Source organism: Balaenoptera physalus (assembly GCF_965194825.1).
Source record: "Balaenoptera physalus genome assembly, chromosome: 10".
Classification (NCBI taxonomy): domain Eukaryota; kingdom Metazoa; phylum Chordata; class Mammalia; order Artiodactyla; family Balaenopteridae; genus Balaenoptera; species Balaenoptera physalus.
This window is the reverse complement of record NC_138889.1, coordinates 23634027-23660769: the sequence shown is the minus strand read 5'-3', so window position 1 is coordinate 23660769 and position 26743 is coordinate 23634027. Positions and strand designations below refer to the sequence as shown.

The window sequence follows — 26743 nt, the reverse complement described above, 5'->3', positions numbered from 1 at the left end:
AAGCCATCATTACCAATTACTGCCTTTCAGAGAAAAGGGTCCTGAGAAAATACACAGGAAGGGTAAAGAAAGTGTGGAGAAGCTTAAGGGTTCACAAGAGAAAAGACGGTGCATGTGGGGAAAGAGATGGTGCATCTAAACCTGGAGGAACACAGCTGTGGCCTGTCCTTGGCACCCAGGAGTACGAGGTGATGAGAACACCTCCCTCCACAACGTAACTGCAGTTCAGGCCTACGCTCGGCTTTCCAAAATGACTGTCAGAGAGGTCTTATCTTCTCAATTCCACCTCTAGGACTAACCACTCACGTCACATCACAACCCATGTGTCCATATTGATAGGTGTTTCTAATTTTCTAGAAAAACTATACTCTCAAACGATCCAAGGACTAGATGTTCAAATAACATTTAAAGAGGAAAATGTTACTTTCACTCACACAGAAAAGCCCAAGAAGCTCTGGGAAGTGTGTTTGGAGATCATGAAATAGGTCCAATAATTGCTGTACTTTAAACCATAATCACAGGATGAGTTTTAGCACATATAAGTTGAGAATACTCTCTAAATAGCATTGGAATGTTTTAACGTTTTAGAGAGTCATTCCAGAACTCCTTCATTCTGAACCTCCCCCGACTCTTGTAGAACGAACTCAAAGAGTGACTGTCAGAGGTCTGTCAGGAAGGCGGCCTGGACTCTTTACTCCCCTAGGCTCTCTCACTGGACACTCCATAGGCAGGAAGAGAGCAAAAACTAGGAAAGAACCATGGTGCCTGTAGTAGCCTAGTCTCAACCTTGGCTGTACACATCTGGGACAAAGAAAGCGTCCTGTTAACTTAGAAGAAAAAGGGTACTAAACAGATGTTACTTCTATTTCCTGTAGGTAACTGAAGAAAACAGGAACTTGAGTCTGTAGGAACATTAAAAGAAGCACCGAAAGAAAATCAGGTTCATTAAAATTATTATAATAGCATTTATGTAGATGTCTTCTATAACCCTGTCAAAGCACTTAAATATTTTATTTGTAATCATCTGATGTACGGGTTAAGGAAAGCTTTGGAGTCAGGCAAATCTTGGGTTTTCCACTTAGCTGTGTGATCTCGGGCAAATTACTTAATTTCTCAGCCTTGGTTTCCTCATTTGCAAAATGGGGACATTGTCTACACTTCACAAAGTTATTATGAGTAACATATACTCACAATAAGTGAGTATATGTAGATAAGTACACTTACATCATAAGTAGATAACATAATAATGCTTTAGGCTTGCTATTGAAACTAAGCAGGTGCTCAATAAACAGGTAGCCACTGAGTAAGCTACTCAACAGAAGAGAAGAATAGCAATTCTTCTTCTTGTTTTACTTATCTGTCTTCTCTATCAGACTAAACTCCTTGAGAGTAGAGAAGGGGGGAAATGATATATGTCTGTACCCCTAGAACTTAGTATGCTGTCAGCACACAGCAGCTGTTCAATAAAGGTTTGCTGAATGAATATGTTGTCATTGTCTCTTTTAAAAGTGTCAGAAGCTGATCTAAGTTCTCCTAAGATAATTTCTTCTTAGTAACCCCATGAGGTATCCTTATTTTAGGAGAGAGTGAGGGTAGAAAGTTAAGTACTTTGCTAGAGCTTACACTAAATTGCAGACTTACCAAGTCTGACTACAGAGCTCTCACTGTTAACCACCTTTATGTCTTTCTCTGGTACAGTGATATGTAGCTATTTTTGAGCAGGTTAATAATTGTCAGGTTTAAGAAGTGGCAATGGGAAAACACTTAAAAATAAAAGCCTTTTTATCTCTTCACAGGAATCTGTACAATTTGCTTCATTCACAGTCTGCAGCTTTCTGCCTAAAAGCATATAGTGAAATGAGGGGCGAGCAAGAGGGATGAAATACGAAAACGGCAGAGCTATGCAGGATTTTTTTCTTTTCTTTAATGTTTTTCTAAAAATTTATTTATTATTTATTTGGCTGCTCCAGGTCTTAGTTGCCACGTGTGGGATCTTTAGTTGTGGCATGCAAACTCTTAGTTGCAGCATGTGGGATCTAGTTCCCTGACCAGGGATCAAACCCGGGCCCCCTGCATTGGGAGTGTGGAGTCTTAGCCACTGGACTACCAGGGAAGTCCCAGGATTTCTTTCTTATCACTATTTATTCATGTGGAATGGGTATTTATTGTTTCATCACACCAACCAAATTCATTGCTTCCTTCATTAAACATTTGAGTGCATACATGTGTCAACCACTGTGCAAACACAGAAGATAGTCTCATAACAACAGAGAATAATCAAAGACCCCACATTAACACCTGACTTTTGAAAAGTATTATGAAAACAGTCACATGGGCATTCCTCTCTATGCTAGACCCAGACCCAGCCTGGCTTTGCTGGAAAGGAAAGTTTAATGTCTAGTTTAATGTCTTCTCTAATGTTCTGATCTACAAGTTAATACCTCAAATGATGGCTGCTGTGTCCCTCAGACACTTTTTTGCTTCCTGTTTCTCTGTCATAGAATGTATGCCATGCTATGTTGGATTCACTTTGATATTTTTAACTTTTAATTTCCAAATAGTTTTACAGAAGAGTTGCAACAATAAAGTGAGGAGAATTCCCTATGCCCTTCATCCAACTTCCTCCCCTAATGTTAACATTTTACATAACTATATTAGTAAAATTATCAAAACTAAGAAAGTAACACTGGGCTTCTTTGGTGGCGCAGTGGTTAAGAATCTGCCTGCCAATGCAGGGGACACAGGTTCAAGCTCTGGTCCGGGAAGATCCCACATGCCTCGGAGCAACTAAGCCCGTGCGCCACAACTACTGAGCCTGTGCTCTAGAGCCCATAAGCCAAGCTACTGAGCCTGCGCACCACAACTACTGAAGCCTGCACGCACCTAGAGCCTGTGCTCTGCAACAAGAGAAGCCACCGCAATGAGAAGCCCGTGCACCGCAACGAAGAGTAGCCCCCGCTCGCCGCAACTAGAGAAAGCCCACGCGCAGCAACGAAGACCCAACACAGTCAAAAAAAAAAAAAAATTAATTAATTAAAAAAAAAAGTAACACTGATTCAGTACTATTAATTAAACCATGGACTTCGTTAACATTTCGCCAGTGTTCTCTCTAATGTCCTCTCTCAGTGCAGGGTTCCACAATGCACTTAGTTGTCCTGACTCCTTAGCCTTCTCTAATTTCTAACAGTTCCTCAGTCTTTCCTTGTCTTTCTTGACCATGACCAGTGCTGGTCAGGTATTTTGTAGACTGTCTCTCAGTTTGGGTTTGCTGGATGTTTTCTCATGATTAGATTAAAATGATTGCTTTTTGGGAAGAACATCACAGAGGTGAAGTGCTCTTCTCAGGGCATCATATGAGGGGGTGCAGGTATTATGGCTTAATTATTGGTGGAGTTAACCTTGATCTATGGATTAAGGTGGTGTCTTCTGGGTTACCCCATTATAAAGTTACCATTTTTCCCCTTGAGATTAATAAATATTTTAAAGATACATTGAGTCTACATATACCCTGTTTCTCCTTAAACTTTCACCCATTAATTTAGCATTCATTGGCAGATCTTGATTGCAGCAATGATTACTGTGGTGCTCTAACGGTGAGCTTTCATTTCCCTCATTCCTTCTACAGTTATTAATTACAAGTCTTCAAGAGTTGTCCCTTCTTCCCGTCTTATTTATTTATTCATTAAACTATCTGTTTATTTTTTACAATACTGTCATATTATATTCATCATAAGTATTTATTTTATTCTTTGGGTTATAATTCAATACTATTGTTATTTATTTTGATGCTTAAATAGTTCCAGCTTTGGCCACTAGGAGCTAATTCAGGTTGGCTCTTGTATCCTTTCAACATGCCCCCATCCTTTTAAAATTTCATTTTATTTTAAGTATTTCCTTATCTCTTGGTACCAGAAGATGTTCCAGGCTCACCTTGTACTTTCCTGCCCCATCCCAGGAATCAACTGCTTTTCCAAGGAGCCCTGATTCCTTTTACAGAGGAATGGTATTTAGAAACCAAGACTAAGACCTAGATGTACTCACTGCAGCTGGGCTGTCACTGAGTCTAGGCCCTGTCATCAAACAGAGGAAATATACGTATGAATGCTTATCAGTGTATACACACACACACACACACACACACACACACACACAGAGACACTGCTGTATTTGTTTTTGTGCCTGTCTGTATGTACATGTATTAAGAAAAAACAATAACCCATGAATTCATACTGATACTTCTCACTCCAATTCAGGGTTCAGACTAGCATTATTTTGATACTATTTTTATTCATGCATGATTGACTAAACAACTCTGACAAAATTTTGAAGGTATAAAGAAGTTTTTTTCCTCTGCGGTAATCTGTCATTTGTATGGGAGTAATTGGTGGGAGTAATTGCTTGAACTCTCACTCATAATATACCTTGAATTTGTCAGATCAATCAAGATTTTCAACATTTCTTGAGCACAGTAGGGAAAAGACAAATCTTTCTCAAAGAACCTCTTAGCTTCACAATTTTAAGGTATGAAATCATAAGAAGTTTTTGAAACAAAATGACAACTAGTCCTTCAACATGGTGTATGAGTTATAATCAAATCCAAAAACCATTTATGTCTTGCCTACTTTGGACTAGGCATTACACACTTGGTATTTTTGTATATATTATCTCATTTAATCATGATGACAGCCCTGTGAGGTATGAATGTCCTTACCTTACAAAGGGGGAAACTGAAGCTGAAAGTAGTTAACAGAATTGCCCAAATATCTACAGCTGCAAGTGGCTTAGCCAGTATTCAAATACAGGGCCTTTGAACTCCAAGCCAGGTGTTCTTTTTTTTTTTACTATACCACAGACGTTCTAAGAACGTCACTAGTCAGAGAAGTTGTTTTTATTTTTTTTGTTGTAAGGCCTCATAGTCAGAGAAGTTTAATCCAACTTAAAATTGGAGATAAGGCTTTTATAAGCCCAGGAAAAATCCTTTACATTATATAGAGATGAGAGATTTTCTAATTTATCCCTCTGCTAGCAGAAGTTGACAAGTGAGGGCTTTCTCATCTCTACAATATTGAATGCTATGTTAAAAGCATCCTTAATAAGTGAATGGGAATAATTAAGATGTTTGCAAAGTAAATGTCAAATATACACCTACATTCATTTCAGAAATTATTGATTTTAAGAATGTGTTAAAATAGACACATCTTGTCCTTTTCATGTGGAGATGATTTATGTTCCTATCCCTACAACGCTAAGGCATGTACTCCAAGGTTTTACTTTAACGTTAGTTTTGAGATTTCCTGATATATCCCTATTTTCTCACCTGGTTTCTGTGTGGCCTAAAAGGTTGATAGAAGAGAGTGTTTGGGGTAGAGTCTCTAAACACAGAACAGGTTAATTAGTGTTGACTGACTCTCATGGAAATCAACTTGGCCTTAAAAGCTGAGTCTTCTAATTACCTCTTATCTAACTAGTAACAGACCATGGATATATTTGAAAACAGTATTAGAACTGTTATTGTTTTCTGCTTTATATTTTGAAAGTGACTGACCTGAATCTTCCTGATAACAAAAATCAATTATTATTACTGTCGTCACTAAATTACATAAATTATCAGTGCCCAAACGTCATTAGCAAAGGGCTAACGTTTTAGGAATAACAGGGCCTTACACAGAGTAAATAAGCTGATTACTGTCTGATGGGAACAAAGCACATTAGTGAATACTGTCGGAGTGAAATAGATCAAACATTAGCATGCATACACATCACCTGGGGAACCCGCTAAAATGCAGATTCTGATTCAGTAGGCCTAGGGGTGGGCTTGAGAGTCTGCATTTCTAACAGACATCCAAAGTGATGCTCATGCTGGTCCCCAGACCACTCTTCCAGTAGCCGGGAAATAAAGAATGAAACAGAGGTTGTGAAAAAGATATAGATGTTAAACAGTTTGTCGCTGTTTACTGTTGCAAAATAATTATAATTACTAAATACTTTCAAGATTTAATATTTAAATAACAAAGACTAAATAGAAGTCGTTAGGTAAACAGTTAAGTCATTATTTTAAAAAGGAAAAAAGCAAACAAAACATTGAAAACCCATCGTCAAGCTAAGAGAAAGTAAATGATTTCTAGGAATCAACACAACCAAGGCAATTTTTAATCTCCAGCAGTGTGCTATAATGTCTAATTTATAATTTTAAAAATCCTCCTACAGAGAAGCAGATGGTTTTAGGGTTAAATTTATCCTTGTTTCTAAAATTACCAGTAGAATTCAGATATCCAGTCTTGCTGAAGAGTTACACATCTTTTGTAGTTATTATAATAGGAACGAAGAAGACAATTATGAGGAAATGAAAGCGGACAAATGAAAGGTAGTAGAGTGTGGAGACGGAGCTGACCCACTGCACGAAATGAATGCCGATCAGCCAACGCTGACGTCACTGCATACCTTGTTGCCCACCAGCAAGAGGCCAGCTGCACAGTTTACTTTCAAACATCAGTCATTCCCTCCCTACCTGACAAGAGGACACAAGAACAATCATCACAGTTGAGATGAAATGTGATCCTGCTGACCACTGTGAGACATCTATTTGTCCAATGAGAGAGTTCAGTGAGCTAAGAAGCAAATAAACGCTCTTCCTCAGCCCAAAATGGAGTGGGGAGGAGAAGGGAGATGAAGAGAGGAAACACAAAACAGAAGGAAACAAAACTCTTTGAGCTGTCTTCCATATTCCAGGCTTAATGTGCGGCTAGTGCTAAGTAGGCTTGAAGGATAAAGACAAGGTCTCATTATGTCTGTTGATGCAAAAGCTCTTTGCACATTTTACATAATACTAGTGGCAGGAAGATAACAAATGGAAGACTTTTAATAAATATTTTACTAACAAAACCTGCTCCAGCCTCTCCCACCCTTTTTCGGTTCCAGGGCACAAAACTAGAATTATATATACAGAAACCCTGTCTCAAGGTCTTCTAATAAGCAGGAAGGTTGTTAGACGCAATCATGAGAGATGATGGGCTACTCAGAGATCATAGTCAATTCAGAAGGGAAGCATTCCTCTTGGGCTAAAGACAAGTGACTTGTGATGCACAGGTCAGATTAATCAGGCTTATTTCACATTACTAATTACACTGACGGTCCCGCTAAGAAAAAAAAATTAATTTATATCAAGCAGAGACAATTTAGAATATAAATGATAAACTTTCCTTGTACCTCTGAGATTTGTATTAATAAGGCTTTAAACCTTGGTAATTAAAAAAAAAATACACGATGGGGGGGTTATATGGCTATCAAACTTTTCAGAATTTGTTTTCACATGGAATCAATTATACACTGAATACAAATAATAGCCACATTTTATGAGTGTTTACATGGTGCCAGGAACCTTAATTAACAATTTATTTGGGACTTCCCTGGTGGTCCAGTGGGTAAGACTCCGTGTTCCCAATGCAGGGGGCCTGGGTTCGATCCCTGGTCGGGGAACTAGATCCCGCACGTATGCCACAACTAAGAGTTCACATGCCACAACTAAGGAGCCCTCATGTCGCAACTAAGAGTCTGCATGCCACAACTGAGAAGTCCACATGCTGCAACTGTGAAGTCTGCATGCTGAAACTAAGACCCAGCGCAGCCAAAATAGATAAGTAAATAAATAAATATATTAAAAAACAAAACAAAAAGCCCTCAATTTATTTAACGAAACCTTAACCAGCACTAACTATGTACCAGGCACTGTTCTAAGAACTTTGCAAATATTAACTAATAACCACTATGAGATATGAACTTCTGTCATTCCCTCTTAACTGATAAGGAAACTGAGGACAGAGAGGTTAGGTAATGTGTCCAAGGTCATGCAGCTAGTAAGTGCAGTGCCAGGGTTCAAATCCAGGTAGCTTGGCTCTAGAGCCCATAATCTTACCTATGACCTCTCTGTGTCTAACATTATCACTAATCCCTACAATGTTCCTGAGAAATGGATTAATCTCTGTTTAATAGATTTGGAAACCTAGGCTCAGTGAGGTTAATTAATCAGCCCAAGGTCACACAGCTACTAATGGCACAGCCAGAATTTGTACCAGAACTGTCTGATATCAAACTCCACATTCTTTATGAGAAGACTTGTTTGAATTGTGATATTTTCTGAAAACCTCCTCCGAGTAATTCATACATAATAATTCTTATCTAAGTATTCATTATAAACATTTCAGATGAGGAAAGTTGAAGAATAAAACTAAATGTCCTTCATCTATTTACTCTCAAGTTAATGCCTAAATAGTCATAGCCAAAATAGCGTGGAGGAAACAGTACTGCAATTATCAAAACCAATGAAAGGGACTTCCCTGGTGGTGCAGTGGTTAAGAATCCGCCTGCCAATGCAGGGGACACGGGTTCGAGCCTTGGTCCGGGAAGATCCCACGTGCCGCAGAGCAACTAAGCCTGTGTGCCACAACTACCAAAGCCCGCGCGCCTAGAGCCCATGCTCCGCAACAAGAGAAGCCACCACAATGAGAAGCCCGTGCACCACAACGAACAGTAGCCCCCCCTTCACGGCACCTAGAGAAAGCCCGCACGCAGCAACAAAGACCCAACGCAGCCAAAAATAAATAAATACATTTATATAAAAAAAAAACAACTAATGAAAGCCAAAATTTCTTTGCATTCTGCCTCTTACTCTGAATATCCTAACACTCGTATTTTGTGACGGCTGTAGGTCTCATAACTGAGGCGATGAGCACACACAGATGTGGGTGAATTCATGGCCCACCAGTGTCTGAAGTTTTTACCCGCTGGAGGAGCATAAACGAGAAGCTGATTTCAAAGCCAAGTTTCTTTGTTTATTAAAATGAACCACGTCTGATACTTCTATTCCATTTTCTGTCTTATAAACGGAGACAAATGTTTTAATTTAAATCTAGTTTTGGTTTGCACTTCTCTTCAACTTCAACATACAAGATGGTTAAAACAGTTCATTTATTCAGCCCATTTAGCAATTAAAGAGATCTTCATAAGCAGAATAAACAGAGATATAGTACAATTTGAGAGAATAATTTTGTATTTTATTCTGAGGTTTTGTAATTTTTCCATGGAGTCCCATCTTTCCTACACGTATTAGATTTCTTTAAAATTCAAGGAGAATCCTCAGAGATCAGAAGATGATATTTTTAAAGGGAAGCAGGGCCATAAAAAAGTTATAAAAATCTATGGATAAAAATATATACCCTGGAGAAGTTCTTTCACAGCATTGGAACACATCTAAACTTCTGATGGCATGTGGAACCCTCTATGATCTGGCTCTGCCTACCTGACCAGGCTCTTTTCCTATCATTCCTCGCTGGCACTTACGCCCAGTAGCTCTGGTCTGTAGTTTCCCTACACACCTTGAGTTCTCTGGCCTGCTTGCCTTTGCACGTGCTCATCCATTTGCCTGGAGCTGCCATCCCTACCTCACCCCCTCAACGAACTCTCCTCCTTTCTCCTTCTCTCCCCCAATCCCACCACAAATGCCTCCATCTTAATCAAGTCTTAGCTAATCATTTCCCTGATTCTTCCAGGCGAGTTAGTCTTCCTCCCAGCCTCATAGCCTGTATGACAGTTATCTTTTTATGTTATATTTACTTAAAGGTCTGGCTCTGGATTAACTCCTTGAGGTAAGGGCAGAGTTGAGTTTTTTTGTATTGCTGTTGTTTTTGTCTTGAAATATTTGAATCTCCAGGATTTAGCCTAGGAGCATAGTAGATGTTTAATAAACATTTGCTAAAATTTGGGGTAAATGGTGGTGAGGATGACAGAGAAAAAAATGTGGGCAACAAGAAACTTGAACGCTTAGCTATACTGTGTGTACATGTATGTGTGTGTGTGTGTATCCACTTGTGAGATATGGAATTAAGGACACTAAACGTATAAATATAGAATGATGGAACCCAAAATTCAGTTAGTGAGTACTCCTTGAGGAATAACTGACAAACAATGTTTGGAAAATACAACATGGTGTAGTGGAAGAAGCACAGATACTGTGGTCAGAGAGATCTAGGCTTGAATTCCAGGTCTGCTACTTATTATCTGAGTTGCCTTAGGAAGTTATTTAATCTCTTTGTGTTTCAGTTTTTTCATCTGAAAACAGAGTACCTGCAAATAATGAAGGCTCAATAAATGTTTCTGTGATACTAGCTTAACCAGAGAGAACAACTTTAGGTCTCTGAGATTTTACCTGTCTTCTAGATAAAAATTAGAAGGCCTTGAATTTCAGATATTCAAAAATAAAAATAGCAAAAACAAACAAATAACTAGATTTCACATAATGACAGAAATACTGGGTTTATCTACCTATACTATAGGCCAGAATTACAGAAGACATTATTACAGCCAGGCAAAACTTGGTTATAACCTTAATGGAATATTCTGCATATTTTGTTTGCAAGGTTTTTTGATGTTCTATTTTGACACTGTAATTCCTATAGCATATGACTCCCACCTCTAACCTTTCTTTCTCTGCCTGAAATGACTCCCAGAACTCCTTTAAGGTACTATTTTTGTGAAAGTTTTGTTTTGGCGATAAAGGAATGTAAAGGTGAAGCAGGGGTTTCCCCTTCTTTCTACAGAGTAAAGAACTTCAAAAAAACAAGAGTCGTCTCTGAGAAGGACAGTTTTAGGGCAGCTGATGCTCTCAAGGAGAAGTAAACAAAAAATTACAGTGAAGTGCATTACAGAAAGTTTGCAAAAAGGAGTGAAATGAATGAGACCAATCGAAGGGCCAAAAGAAGAAGGAAAACTGGGAGAAATGAACATACATTATAAATTACAGAAACACTAATACTGTATTTTTAAAACAAAAAAGATAAATCAGTACAAATCTTCAAATATAATGGGAATGTAGCAAATTAACTTAAAAAACACTCTCATTCAGGCAATTCCATTAGGAAAAAAAAAAAAATCACAGACTACAGAATGAAAAATCCATTACTTCCCTGAAACAAATGTGACATTGGAGTTTAAAATTAATTATTAAAATTAAAGTAAGTAAAAGTTAAAGTAAGTAAAAATTATTTGCCTTCCCTAAAATGCCCAAGTTGGAAATGAATGATAAATGGCATAGAAATAAACCAGTTAAATGTACAAATCAGAGGCTTTTCACTTATATTTTATACCACAGTGCAGCAAACTAAGGCAGTTGTTTTCTCCCTAAACTTAGTGAGTCCAGTGAGTATCCAGCCTAGCTAGTCAACCACTTCTTGGTCAGCTTCTCTCATGTGGATGCCTCTGTCCCTCTTTAATACCCTAAGACAAAACACCACCGCTTGCAACTTTGCTAAGCTTTTGCTTTGTGCCCCTTATTTTCTTCCAAACCCTAACCAAAATAAATCTCTCTCTCTCCTTCCCACACCTACAATCTCTACTGCTGTACTCTAGCACACACCCACATTCTTAATTGGACTACTGCATTAGGTTCCTGATCAGTTTTCCTGTCTTCAGTCTCACCCCCATCTCCCACCTACCTTCACTCTGTGGCCAGAGAGACATCTTTCTAACATGCAAATCTAATCACCTTGTCCCAGTCCCACTTCATCTCCATCCCCGCCCTAAAATTTCCGATAGGCTATGCTCCCTATTACCTACAGAATAAACTCTAAAATCTTTTTCGTGGCCTTCAAGACCTTTCATATTCTGATCTTCGCCTACCTGCTCTTCCTGTATCAATCCCCCACAACTACAGATTTTACATTTAACTAATATTGAGCAATGGTTCCCCACCATTACAATTTCAATCTCTTTCTCGCTCTTGTACCTGCGGTTATTTACACGGTTCGCCTGTCCTACTTCTGTTTATCTCCCTGGCAAGCTTCTAACTCATCTCTCAAGCCTAAATTCAAAGAGTTCCTTCTTTGTGCAGCTTCCTGACTTCTCAGGTAGACTGATGTTCCTACATCTATATTCCTATTGCACTCTGTACCTATATTTTTGGGCAACTGTTATATTGTATTTTCATTATTCTTATTTCCCCACCAGACTTTTAAGATCACAGGAAATGACTTTTTGATTTGTATCCTTAGTACCTAGCATAGCACAGTACCTGACACATAAATATTTATTGACTGAATGAGAGTTTTTGACCATGTGAAAAGGAAACTTGGAATATAAAATATTTATAAAAGATTTTGCCAACTGTGAAAAGGGTAGGAGGAAAACTAGCAAAATAATCCTTAGTCTCCATGTTATAAATCAAAACCCTATTGTATCAGAAGAAGGCAAGGTGCTTTTGTGTCGCCAGTACTTCTCATTCTACTGCTGTTACCTCCTTTGTCATTCTTCTGTCTACAACCTCTTTGCAGCCACCGGTCGTAATTAAGAGAGCAGGGTAGAGCACCAGCAACCGATGCTACTCCTCCAGCCCTATCAGCCCCTCCAATCACTCACACACCCAGTGGAGTGCCACAAAGGGGCCTGAACACAAATCAGACTGAGGATACAAATCAGACCCCAGTCATAGTCTTGCCACGGTGTGTGTTGATAAGGAACTTATTTCCCTTACTTTTCATTATTACACATAGGACTAAGGAAATGAATAAAATACACTCTGAGAGCGCTTGATGTCATGGGTGGAGGCTCCTGCATCTCTGCCTGCAGGTCTGTTTCTGCACCCTGAGTGCCATGGCTCATATCTGATCATGTTAGAGCCAGCTGTGTCCCAGTTACCTGCTATTTTGATATTCATGTTGTTATCCAGCAGGAGATTTTCAGCCTTGAGGTCACGGTGCACAATCTTCCGACCGTGACAGTAATCAACAGCAGACAGGATTTGCCAGAATTTGCGCCTCGCCTCAGACTCATTTAACCGGCCGTGATTAGCAAGGTAGTCTGTAAAAGAAGAAAGAATTGAGAATTATTCACACACACCAAAAAACCCCACTATTAGTATTCAGGATTTTTTTTTTTCCCTCAAAAAGTTCTTTTAAAATCTCAAAATCAGTTAATAACAATAACAATAAAAGAATGAATGAAGGGAAATACAGCACACAGAGACTCAAGTTCAAGGCCTTGGCTAAGTGCCTTTTCCTCTCTGTGCCTCAACTTCCTCAACCATAAAATGAGAGGGTTGGTCTTTTTTTTTTAATTGACGTATAGTAGATGTACACTATCATGTAAGTTACAGGTGTACAATATAGTAATTCACAATTTTTAAAGGTTATACTCCATTTATAGTTAGCCTATAAAATATAGGCTATATTCCCTGTGTTGTACAATATATCCTGGTAGATTGTTTTATACCTAATAGTCTGTATCTCTTAATCCCCTTACCCCTATATTGTCTCTCCCTCCTTCCCTCTCCCCAGTGGTAATCACTACTTTGTTCCCTATATCTGAGACTGCTTCTTTTTTGTTATATTCACTAGTTTCTTGTATTTTTTGATTCCACATGTAAGTGATATCATACAGTAAACAAACAACAAAAAAAGTTCCTTTAATAATGAGAGTTAGTGTTCAAGTAAAACGCTGTTTTCCAAGTTCCTTGCCCTGAGAAAAGTAATTCCAATCATATTTTCACTGGAGCCCAGATAAGTGGAGAGAGCCCAGGACCAGACAATAGCAACTGGCATAATATTCACAGTACAATTCAAAATGCTTTTTTAGTTTAAGAGATACAAACTACCATGTATAAAATAAACAAGCAACCAGGATATATTGTACAGCACAGGGAAATATAGTCAATATTTTGTAATAACTTTAAATGGGGTAAAATCTGTAAAAATACTGAATCAATATGTTGTAAACCTGAAACTAATCATATTATAAATCAACTATACTTCAATTAAAAAAATGTCTTTTAAAGCCCAAACACTCTCTCTGTTCTTTGTTGAAAAATTTATTGAATATTTTTCCTAACCACATTTTAAAAATAAAATTTATTTAAAACAAAGAACATGAATAAATTCTGACATCTCATCAGACGAGGGATATCTTTCCTTTAAACAACGATTCATGAAGTTATTGTACAAACCACCTGTAAAAGGAGATACGATGGTCCCTGAAAGTAACTTAAATAATTTGTACCCTGTTCTCCTAATCAGTGGAGCAATTCTGATATACCCCAAAACATGCAGACTTGTTCTCAAAACCATGTTCTTTAAACAAATATACTGTGCAAGATACATCAGCTATTTTTGTGCTATGTTATAATATCTATTAAAGCAGTTTATTTGAAAATTAATTCTGTATGAATTAATTCTGTATGAATTCAATAAAACTAAACATTACAGTTTATTCAAGTTTTACCTGAAGATCTAAAAGCCCTCTGAAATGGTCTTTTTTTTTTTTAAGAAATTCACGGTCTTTTATTTATTTATTTATTTATTTATTTATTTATGACTGTGTTGGGTCTTCGTTTCTGTGCGAGGGCTTTCTCTAGTTGTGGCAAGTGGGGACCACTCTTCATCGCGGTGCGCGGGCCTCTCACCATCGCGGCCTCTCTTGTTGCGGAGCACAGGCTCCAGACGCGCAGGCTCAGTAATTGTGGCTCACGGGCCCAGTTGCTCCATGGCATGTGGGATCTTCCCAGACCAGGGCTCAAACCCGTGTCCCCTGCATTGGCAGGCAGATTCTCAACCACTCCGCCACCAGGGAAGCCCTGAAATGGTCTTTTGAGGGAAAGGGGGTCAACATAAACCCTGAAAGGCTTTCCTATTTAAGATTATTTTATGAAGTTAGGAACTGTATGAGTGAAACAATATTTATAGTCACCTTCACATATTTTCTGCTCTAGGCTTTGGTTTTACTAGTTTTTAAATTCCATGCCTTGGGCTCATGCCATCCTCAATATTTATTATAAAATTTACTAACATTTGTACAGTACTTTACAGTTTATAAAGCATGTTCATGTCACAGTATCTCACTTAATCTTCCTAAAAGCCCTCTATGATAACTACTACTCTAATTCCTATTTTGTAGATGAGGAAACTGAAGATCAGAGTCATTAAGTAATCTGGCTGAATTCAGACAACTGGTAAGTGAATGGCTGATCTGGAACTAGAACATTTGAAAAAACTTTTTTAAAACTGTAACAAGCTTCTTTACTAGACTCCTGCTGAAATCCTAACTATCCTTCCAAAACCCTGCTCAAATGCCACCTTGCCCTAAAACAGTCCCTCATCACTCAGGTAGTAATAATCTCTTTCCTCTGAACTCCTTATCACTTAAAACAACACACTGCCTCACACTTTAATTATCTGTATATATATCATAATATCTCAATGCGCGTGCAAATCTGGGTGCACATGCAGACACATACAGCCCTAATTCTAACACTCTGTATATAAGAAAATAAAAGATACCTTCACTGAAGCTTCCTGAGGATAGGGGCCATGTCATTCTCTTCTGCACTCCCCACACTGCTTAGCACTATGCACGAAACAGCACAGGTGAAGTACTTACTAAATACTTGTCTGACTAGTGTCTTAATATGGATGGTATCATGAAACGTTCCAAAAACAGTATTATAAAAGTGTGGAGTAGGAGTGCTATACTCTACATGTTACAGGCTTTAAAATGTAAGTGAACATTTTGTATATTTTTCTATATCTGCTAGTATCACAAACCAAGATGAACAGCTCGTCACAACTCCCCTTTGCCTTTACAGAGCACACACAGTAGCCATTCATACTTGTGAAGGGGAAAAAAGGATCACTAAAGAACAAATATGTAGACTTCAGCCAAAATGTGCAAACTGGTATCAGAGCAACTATGTCTAAGTAAACTGGCAAGTGAACAGTGTGCTTTCTATTCATAAGAGTAAACCAGAGCCTCGTTTCTATACTGGATGAGCTGGGAAATCTAATAAAGGATTGGATCCTTGGGCAAACAGAAATTCCCAAGGGGAATGCAATATGGTTTCTGTAAGGGATTATCTTTTGGCTAGTTAGTAATATCTTTCCTAAGATTCCACACAAATGCTACTTAAACTGTATCTATCACTAAATGAGACAATTTTTTCACAAATGATTGACTTCCCCAAATAGACAAAATTTCTTCCTGTTGAAAATTCTGCATCATTGGGTCAATGGGAAAGATTTTTGAGATTTCGACAACACAGAGAAACCTAACAGATCCAATGTGAACAAGTACAAGTTAATATATGTGGAAAAATAACCCGAACTATGGCCTACAAAATGAGTCTTGGGAAGCACAGTAGAATCTACAGTAATTGTTTTTTGAAGCGATCAGTCCAAACTGGAACTGCTACAGCCAAGGGGGTTAAAAAGCTTTGAAGCCTGGCAGGAAGGGGACTGTCTGAAAAACAAAGGTGTGGTATATCTGAACCTAAAATTACCGTTTGAAGCTACAGTCATCACATGTCAATAAGACTGTAACACACCGTGAGAAAAATGACAACATCCATGTTCCAGAGATTAAGAGACCAACTATTTAAAGAGATGGTATTTTCACTTCTTAAGTGAAAATCTCAGCAAGTATTTCAGCATATCTATGACCTTCCCCACTTTTTATGATTTCTGCAGTGTAAACATCCTCCAAAACTATACTATCTGCTGAGAGATGAGAAAGTAACTGAGGCAAAAACCTGTGGCTGCAAATTACATCAGTTTAGGTTTAGTATATAATCCCCATGAGGGGCACTGTTATCAATCCAAGCTCAAATTAATGCACAAGGGCTAAAGAGAACATGCAAAAAGCACACAATTCACATTAAAAAACTACTTAATTATGGTAACAGAAAAAACTTATATACTATACATAGAGAATCCTAAAGATGCTACCAGAAAACTTCTAGAGCTAATCAATGAATTTGGTAAAGTTGTAGGATACAAAATTAATGCACAGAAATCTCTTGCATTCGTATACACTAATGATGAAAAATCTGAAAGAGAAATTAAGGAAACACTTCCATTTACCATTACAACAAAAAGAATAAAATACCTAGGAATAAACCTACCTAAGGAGACAAAAGACCTGTATGCAGAAAACTATAAGACACTGATGAAAGAAATTAAAGATGATACAAACAGATGGAGAGATATACCATGTTCTTGGATTGGAAGAATCAACATTGTGAAAATGACTATACTACCCAAAGCAATCTACAGATTCAGTGCAATCCCTATCAAACTACCAATGGCATTTTTCACAAAACAAGAACAAAAAATTACACAATTTGTATGGAAACACAAAAGACCCCGACTAGCCAAAGCAATCTTGAGAAAGAAAAATGCAGCTGGAGGAATCAGGCGCCCTGACTTCAGACTATACTACAAAGCTACAGAAATCAAGACAGTATGGTACTGACCCCAAAACAGAATTATAGATCAATGGAACAGGATAGAAACCCAGAGATAAACCCACACACATATGGTCACCTTATCTTTGATAATGGAGGCAAGAATATACAGTGGAGAAAAGACAGCCTCTTCAATAAGTGGTGCTGGGAAAACTGGACAGCTACATGTAAAAGAATGAAATTAGAACACTCCCTAACACCATACACAAAAATAAACTCAAAATGGATTAAAGACCTAAATGTAAGGCCAGACAGTATCAAACTCTTAGAAGAAAACATAGGCAGAACACTCTATGACATAAATCACAGCAAGATCCTTTTTGACCCACCTCCTCCTAGAGAAATGGAAATAAAACCAAAAATAAACAAATGGGACCTAATGAAACTTCAAAGCTTTTGCACAGCAAAGGAAACCATAAACAAGACAAAAAGACAACCCTCAGAATGGGAGAAAATATTTGCAAACGAAGCAACTGACAAAGGATTAATCTCCAAAATTTACAAGCAGCTCATGCAGCTCAATATCAAAAAAACAAACAACCCAATCCAAAAATGGGCAGAAGACCTAAACAGACATTTCTCCAAAGAAGATATACAGATTGCCAACAAACACATGAAAGGATGTTCAACATCACTAGTCATTAGAGAAATGCAAATCAAAACTACAACGAGATATCACCTCACATCGGTCAGAATGGCCATCATCAAAAAATCTACAAACAACAAATGCTGGAGAGGGTGTGGAGAAAAGGGAACCCTCTAGCACTGTTGGTGGGAATGTAAATTGATACAGCCACTAGGGAGAACAATATGGAGGTTCCTTAAAAAACTAAAAATAGAACTACCATATGACCCAGCAATCCCACTACTGGGCATACACCCCGAGAAAACCATAATTCAAAAAGAGTCATGTACCACAGTGTTCATTGCAGCACTATTTACAATAGCCAGGACATGGAAGGAACCTAAGTGTCCATCGACAGATGAATGGATAAAGAAGATGTGGCACATATATACAATGGAATATTACTCAGCCATAAAAAGAAATGAGATTGAGTTATTTGCAGTGAGGTGGATGGACCTAGAGACTGTCATACAGAGTGAAGTAAGTCAGAAAGAGAAAAACAAATACCGTATGCTAACACATATATACGGAATCTAAAAAAAAAAAAAAAAGGTTCTGATGAACCTAGGGGCAGGACAGGAATAAAGATACAGATGTAGAGAAAGGACTTGAGGACACGGGGATGGGGAAGGGTAAGCTGGGACGAAGTGAGAGAGTGGTATGGACATATACACACTACCAAATGTAAAACAGATAGCTAGTGGGAAGCAGCTGCATGGCACAGGGAGATCAGCTCGGTGCTTTGTGTCCACCTAGAGGGGTGGTATAGGGAGGGTGGGAGGGAGATGCAAGAGGGAGGAGAAATGGGGATAAATGTATATGTATAGCTGATTCACTTTGTTATACAGCAGAAACTAACACACCATTGTAAAGCAATTATACTCCAATAAAGATGTTAAAAAAAACAAACTTATGAGTGTAATAGCAATTCTCTATACTAATTGCTTATGTGTGTATTTTTGTTGACTGGATACAGTTTAAAAAATTCTTCTTTCCTACATTTACATGTGTTCTGATTAAGTAAAATGTAATTTTATGTTTGTTGGTTTTAATAACAAAACTTTTTAAGGCTATATTTTGTATGTCCTCCCCCACCCCCCAATTTTGCTCTTATGGTAACTGATTTTTATTGTAGTTTTACAAAAATCATGGTCTGTGACAGGCCAATCAAAAAAATTGGTGTTTCAATACTGATAATTTGAGAAATACTAATAATTTGAGAAATACTGGGATAGACAAGTAAACAGGCAATTACAATAAACTGTGATAAAGGCTAGCACAGGAATAAATATATCCTAATAAGTATTTTTGCATTTTAAATTTAAAATTTTTTATTATAGAAGTTTCAAACATACATGAAAGTAGAGAAAATACTGGGTTGGCCAAAAAGTGACTTCGGTTTTAAAGTTAAAAATAAAAAACACATTTTTCATTTTCACCAAGAAGTTTATTGAACAATGTATTCACCCTTCTGTTCTACTACCTTCTGCCGTTTTTCAGGCAAGTTCATAATTCCATCTTCCCAAAACATTTTATCTTTTTGAGCAAATAACTGTTCCAGGTGTCTTTTACAGTCTTCCAGGGAATTGAAATTTTTTCCATTAAGAGAATTTTGTAAAGACCTAAATAAATGGAAATCCAAGGTGCAAGATCTGGTGAATATGGCGGATGAATCAGAACTTCCCAGCCAAGCTGTAACAGTTTTTGCCTGGTCATCAAAGAAACACCTGGTCTTGCATTATCCTGATGGAAGATTATGCATTTTCTGTTGACTAATTCGGGACGCTTTTCATCAAGTGCTGCCTTCGGTTGGTCTAACTGGGAGCAGTACTTGTTGGAATTAATCATTTGGTTTTCTGGAGGGAGCTCATAATAGAGGACTCCCTTCCAATCCCACCATATACACATCACCTTCTTTGGATGAATACTGGCCTTTGGTATGGTTGGTGGTGGTTCATTTCGCTTGCCCCATGATCTCTTCCATTTCACATTATTGTAGTGTCCACTTTTCATAACCCGTCACAATTTGTTTTAAAAACGGAACATTTTCATTACGTTTAACTAGAGAATTGCATGCGGAAATACGGTCCAGAAGGTTTTTTTCGCTTAACTTATGTGGAACCCAAATATCAAAGTGATTAACATAACCAAGCTGGTGCAAGTGATTTTTAGAGCTTGATTTGGATCTTTTGAGCATGTCAGCAATCTCCTGTGTGGTACAATGTTGATTGTTCCCAATTAATGTCTCGATTTGATCGCTATCAACTTCAACTGGTCTACCTGACTGTGGAGCATCGTCCAGTGAGAAATCTCTAGCACGAAACTTCGCAAACCACTTTTGACACGTTCGATCAGTCGCAGCACCTCCTCTATACACTGCACAAATCTTTTTTTGCATTTCGGTTGCGTTTTTACCTTTCTTGAAATAATAAAGCATATGCCGAAAATGTGCCTTTTTTTCTTCCATCTTTAATATTAAAATGGCTACACAAAAATTCGCCAATTTTGATGTCTTTTTTTAAATGCATGCTGATGTGACAACCGTCACATACAATCTAGCAAAATTGTTTTGAATGAAGTTAAAGACAACTAAGTGCTTCCAGAGCCATCTTACGGAAAAAACCGAATGAACCTTTTGGCCAACCCAATAATATAATGAATCCTCCAGATTTAAAAGTTATCAACATTTTGCCATACTTGCTTCATTTATCCTTTTTTCCTTTCTTTCCTTCCTTCTTCTTTTTTGTTGTAGTAACCTAAGGCAAATCATTTTGTTTCACCCTAAATACTTTTTACGTATCTCTAAAATAAATGGCATTTTCTTACACAACCACAGTACCATTATCACACCTAACAAAATGAACAAGTCTTTTAATACCATCTAATATGCAGTTTGAATTCAAATCTCCCCAGCTGGTTTATTTGAGTCAGGATCCAAATAAGATGTATATTTTGTATTTGCTTATTTTGTCTTTGCAATCCTTTTATTCTGGAACAGCCCCCCACCGCCACCCCCACCTTCCATTTTTTTTTTTTCCCCCATGCTACTGACTTCTTAAAGAAACGGGTCAGCTGTCCTATAGAATTTCTGGATTTGCCCTTTGCTTCCTCATGATATTATTTAACATATTCTTCTATCTTCCATATTTCCTATAATTTGGAATTCAAGTATAAAGTATAGAATAGATTCAAGTTTAATTTTTTTGGAGGGTGGCGAGAATATGTCATAGGTGCATCTACTTGGATAAATATAACGTGTTTCTCCTGCTTTTAGGAATGCTAAGATTGATCAGTGAGTTTGGGGGTGGGGGAGTGGTAATACCTTGATCCTTCAATTAAAGATTCTCGTCACTTTTCCTCCTAATATGGCTCTCAAGCTCCAGTGTACATCAGAACCCTTAGTGGGTCTGTTACAACAAATTACTGGGACCTACCTTCAGAGTTCCTGATAAAGTAGGTGTTGGAAATGGCCCAAAAATTCATATATTTTTAAGAGGTGCCCAGGGGAAGCTTAAGATATGGGAACAGGGGACACACTTTGAGACCACAGCACTAATGTTAATATTTATTGGTACCTTAATCAATTATTTCATTGGGGTTACAAAATTGTGATTTTCTAATTTTGTTTTATTCCTGCTACATTTATTAGATGAAATTCTTCTGCTGTCAGTAAGAGCTACTGAAATACAACTAAAACAGATAAAGAAGTATGAATGCTTAATTCTTCCTCATTAAGTAACAATTTTCAGAGTAAGGGGATGGCACACTAGCTACTTCCAATGATAAGTAGTAAGATTTGTGTTTATTTTTTAGCTTGCTTTTTTTTCTCTCTCTCTTTTATGATTCTCTAAAGTATCATAATGACTGCATGGATTTTTATATGTTCTACTATTTCAATCAACTACAGTCATCGCTCATTTTGATGCTCAAATTTTCCCATCTTTGACCAGTGGGAACCCCTTTATACTGTTTTTTTGTTTTTTAAACATGACCACAGAAATAATGCCTTTGTTGCCTTCTGGCATAATAAAAATGTCTGATGCTTATCTTGAATACTTCCTGCCCCCAACCAGGAATCAGTAATTGTTTTCAAGAAGCCTTGGTTGTTTTTACTGGGGAATGGTATCTGGGTGCTCAAGGCACTTTCTACTACTGGGTTGGTACTGTTTCTAAGCCTTTTCAGGGACAGACTAGGAAATAAGTGAGGAAAAAAAAATAAATGAATACATTCCCTTTCAAATTTGGCATTACAGGAATTACTTTTCTTTGATTTTTATATTTGTATTTCTTTTTCTCTTACATAAAAGATCCTGGTTCTTAACATTAACATAAATTACTTGCTTTATCCTACAATACACATGAAATAGTTTCAAAATAGCTATACTAATACTACTACTAACAAGAAAATTACTGATGAAGTTGAAAAGCTAACATTTCTTTGCAGCTCTTTTTATCTTGAGATTATATTTTCCTAAGAATATACTATGTTTTATCTAAATACTACCTTTTAAAGTTACTTAAAAGCTAGTTCTGTGTGGTGTGTTGCTAACATGATATAAAGATAGTATTATTTATGTGTTTGTTTACAAATATTAGGGGTTATTTTTCTTTCTCCTGTTTGATTTAACCTTATTTTTTGATCATGTAAAGTACTTACCTGTTGTTTAATATGATGCTGAAGTTAAAACTATGTAATAAGGGACTTCCCTGGTGGCACAGTGATTAAGAATACACCTGCCAATGCAGGGGACACGGGTTCAAGTCCTGGTCTGGGAAGATCCCACATGCCGTGGAGCAACTAAGCCCGTGAGCCACAACTACTGAGCCTGCGCGCCACAACTATTGAGCCTGTGTGCCACAACTAGTGACGCCCGTGCACCTAGAGCTCATGCTCCTCAACAAGAGAAGTCACTGCAATGAGAAGCCCGCACACTGCAAGGAAGAGTAGCACCCCCACTCACGGCAACTAGAGAGAGCCCGTGCGCAGCAACGAAGACCCAACGCAGCCAAAAATAAATAAAAAACAAACAATGTAATAAGATATAGTCTGAGAAGACTTGCTTCCATCCCTGTTTCCTTCCTCTGCCTATAGGTAACTGTTTTTATTAGTGTTTGGCTTACCCTTTCTGTGTTTCACTTTATATGTAAAAATATGTATATATATCTCACACAAAAACGTTTATCCCTTCTTTTCTCCACTTCGTAGCATTATATAGAAATCTTCCACATTCCTTTTACAGCATTGCAGATACTTTTAGTATTTAATAGTACGGTGCTAAGAATGAAGGCTCATGAGTCAGGCTGCCTGGGTTCAAATTCTGTCTTTACAAACTTGCTAACTAGGTGAACTTAAGCAAATTACTTAACCTCCCAAAACCTTCATTTGGTAATCCAAAAATGGCAATAATAATAGAATCCACCTCACGTAAAGATTAAATGAAAAAAAAGCAATTAAAAAAGAAAAAAAGTTCTTCATGGCGCCTTGACACACATAAGTGCTCAAAACATTAGCTGCTATTATTTCAACTATGATTATTACTATTGTTGTTGTTATTGTATTTTCAGGGGTTGACTCAGGCTACCTTCCTTTTCTAACTACTATCTACACATTAGCCCCTTATGATATGATCTGTTTCACACTCCACCAACATTGCTTTAAAGTTCCTGGCAAATTCCCTAGGCTCAAGCCAATTACCTTTTCTCAGTTCTCATCTTTTATGACCTTTCAATTATATTTTATACTTAACTGGTTTCCAAAATAAACATCTCTCCCTGTTGATTCCGTGTCTGTCTGGTTTTCCTCCATCTCTTTCACTAACTGGCTCTTCTTTCTCTTCTAACCACATAAAACTATCATAGTATAGTTCTGGCTTTTTGCTTTTCTTTTTCTATACTCCTTCCCTCTTAGAATTAACTCTCACCTTCCTGTGGGTAATGTTTGATCTGCTTTATTCTTAGCTGGATGATTTTAATTTTCTTTCATACTCTTCTCATTTATTGCCTGTCTCAGGGATACCTCTTCAGTCACTACAGTCAAAATATGTCTTAACATCTGGACTGGCACTTTCTGGTCACAGACTCTATTGAGAATCTAATGAAAATTATACTTACGTACAAACACACACATAAAATTTTATGTGCAATTTCAAGGGGGTCTATAAAATCTTAAGTTTAATCAAGGTTAGGAAATTCTTCCTTGGAGGATTTCATTCCCTGATTAGAATTCTTATAAAAATAACCTCCAGGGCTTCCCTGGTGGCGCAGTGGTTGGGAGTCTGCCTGCTAATGCGGGGGACGCGGGTTCGAGCCCTGGTCTGGGAGGATCCCACATGCCGTGGAGCAACTGGGCCCGTGAGCCACAACTACTGAGCCTGTGCGTCTGGAGCCTGTGCTCCGCAACGAGAGAGGCTGAGACAGTGAGAGGCCCGTGCATGGCGATGAAGAGTGGCCCCCGCTCTCTGCAACTGGAGAAAGCCCTCGCACAGAAACGAAGACCCAACAGAGCTAAAAAGATAAATAAAATAAATAAATTTATTAAAAAAAAAAATAACCTCCAGATCTGCCAAGCACGTTTGACCTTTCAGCAGCTACCCTATTGTGTATTTGAACAGATTTTTCTTTCTGCTACTGCAGTGTTATCAAGACTGAGCTCATCCTTCTTTTTATAAACTTCATTACCACCTTCTAAGTCACTATAACTATCATCTTACAGTCACTCAACCTCAAAAATTCAAGAGTCATCTTCTACCAACCCCTGAATTAAGTGTAGCTGAAGCCCCAATAAGTAGGTTTCAAGATTTAAGTTTTATATGGTATAATTAATCAATGTTTTCATCTTGCTTTTATAGATTGTAAGTCTAGATTTCAGAGCACAGTGCGTGACAAATAAATGCTCAGTAAATCTTAGTTGCTCTCAACATCATCATCGTCATTATCACCACCACCACCACCACCACCACCACGTGGCATCCCTTATCTTTCCCCAGGGATAAGGAGCAGTTTTCCCAGCCTCTTATCAAAGTGGAGAAACCCAGCCAGCTGACTCTTCTCAAATTTCAGGAATGTCAGAATCTTTGAATGACTACCTTTAAGCTTAATGCTCTTCGGCCAGAAATTACTAGCATCCCTTCAAGCTGGAGCTGCGTAACAGTCCAAAAGATTAATACTTTATGCAATTAAATATTTAATGTTATGTTAAAAGGATTTAATTTGTAATTTCATCAATCTGTAATCTGGGAGTAAAGTAAAAAGGCTGATGCCAATTTAATATTTTATGCTTAAGTAGCCTTAAAAAAACACCCACCTCAGATAATTAAATCCTGGTCAGAGGTTCCTAACCTGCAAATTTACAATGTGAATGTGAATTTACTTCACATTTCTAATTACTAAATTTGAAGAGAGATCGTGTTTTCAGGAATGTGACCATTATGAATCCTGAAGCTCCAGTAAGGTAATCAAAACTGGTTCATTTGTTCTCTTCAAAATACTTTGAAGATCCATAATTTTCCATTCCAAAATTCAAATCTCTATTCATCTTTTTCTCTAACATTTCTTTCCTCTAATCAGTACAAAATATTACTAAAAAATAAAACTCTATCTCACTGTAGATCAAGACTCTAGTCTTTGTTAATTTAGCCTGTGCTGGTTCTAACCAATTACTCTTGGAAAAAATATAATTAAGAAAGGAAGGTCCATTAAATAAAAACCTGAAAAACAGTTTTTAGCACATTAATATATGTACCACCTTACACTGTAAACACTAATAGAAAACGGATTAGGTGTATGATCCATATTGAATTAGGATAACATGGGTTATCCTAATTTTAAATATTAGATTATAATATTACTTATACTATTAAATTACATTAAACTTTTAACCTTGGATACATTTATGAATATGAAACTATAGATTTTTAAACATTTTGCTTTTTTCTGTTTGTTTTTGTAAGTATATAATCATTTCAAATTGGGTGTTTGTCAAAAATTAAAGGAAATTGTTGCTTGTGGTATATACTCTGGCAATTTAATTGTGCTTTCAGCAATTTCCCTACATTAGACTGTTCGCATCTGTTAGACTCTGAATCAGTTCTTCAAGCTATGTGGAACTACTGAAACAAACCACAATCTTCTGAGAAGTAAGATGAGTTTTTAGTTACAGAGTTTAAAGTTTTAAAGATTATTTACAGTCAACTTCTGTGACTCTACTTTTATGTTTTCAGCAACAATTAAAAGCAAATATGGTCAAACTTTTCTAACATTACATATAAACCACAAATAGAAGCCAATAGACTGCAATATCTGATGATAGTAATGGATGCAAACAAACTGATGACTTCAAAAAATTGTTGTATCTTTAAAAAACACATAAGTAAAATAAATCTCTGATTTCCTTGTACCTAGGAAGATATCAAAATATAGCAGAAAAAGTTATGGAGTCAGACAAGCCTGATTATGAATGCTGTTTCTACTTCTCATTGCTGAGTGACCTTGGAAAAGTTATTTAGACCCCTGACTACCTGGATTTTTCAGTAAAAACCCCGAAATTTTGTTCTTTGTGGAAGGGTCCTACCTTAACTGCTCCACACATGAATTCTAACTTTATGGCAGAGAACATTTTTAGAGTACTTTATTTTCATATCTATCCTATTGACTTCCATCTATACACAGCAATTTCTTTATCCTGTTGCATGAAAATATCATGCTGTCTGCAGTGTCTAGTAAGAGTCTGGTAGTTACAACACAAAATATGCATTAGAAAAAATTATATTTCCAATTTCAAATACAGCAAGTCAAGCAAGACTTGTAAAAATAAACACGTACAAAGAACATGATTTTTGGCCCAG

At 37.3% G+C, this 26743-nt stretch overlaps 1 protein-coding gene and 1 long non-coding RNA gene across 7 annotated transcripts in view; both read right to left on the bottom strand.

Annotated features, from left to right (window-relative positions):
• Window positions 1-26743, bottom strand: part of SIK2 (salt inducible kinase 2) — a 131887-nt gene that overhangs the window by 31403 nt on the left and 73741 nt on the right. For all 6 annotated transcript variants that reach the window (XM_082476858.1, XM_082476860.1, XM_082476856.1 and 3 more), the window contains exon 4: window positions 12685-12846. In XM_082476858.1, coding sequence (XP_082332984.1) covers window positions 12685-12846 — 162 coding nt within the window. The remainder of the gene's footprint in view (window positions 1-12684; window positions 12847-26743) is intronic.
• On the bottom strand, window positions 14321-25246 carry LOC309667920. Its single transcript, XR_014267996.1, has 2 exons — window positions 24452-25246; window positions 14321-24139 (listed from the first exon to the last, which is right to left on the bottom strand). It is a non-coding gene; the product is annotated as an uncharacterized lncRNA (long non-coding RNA).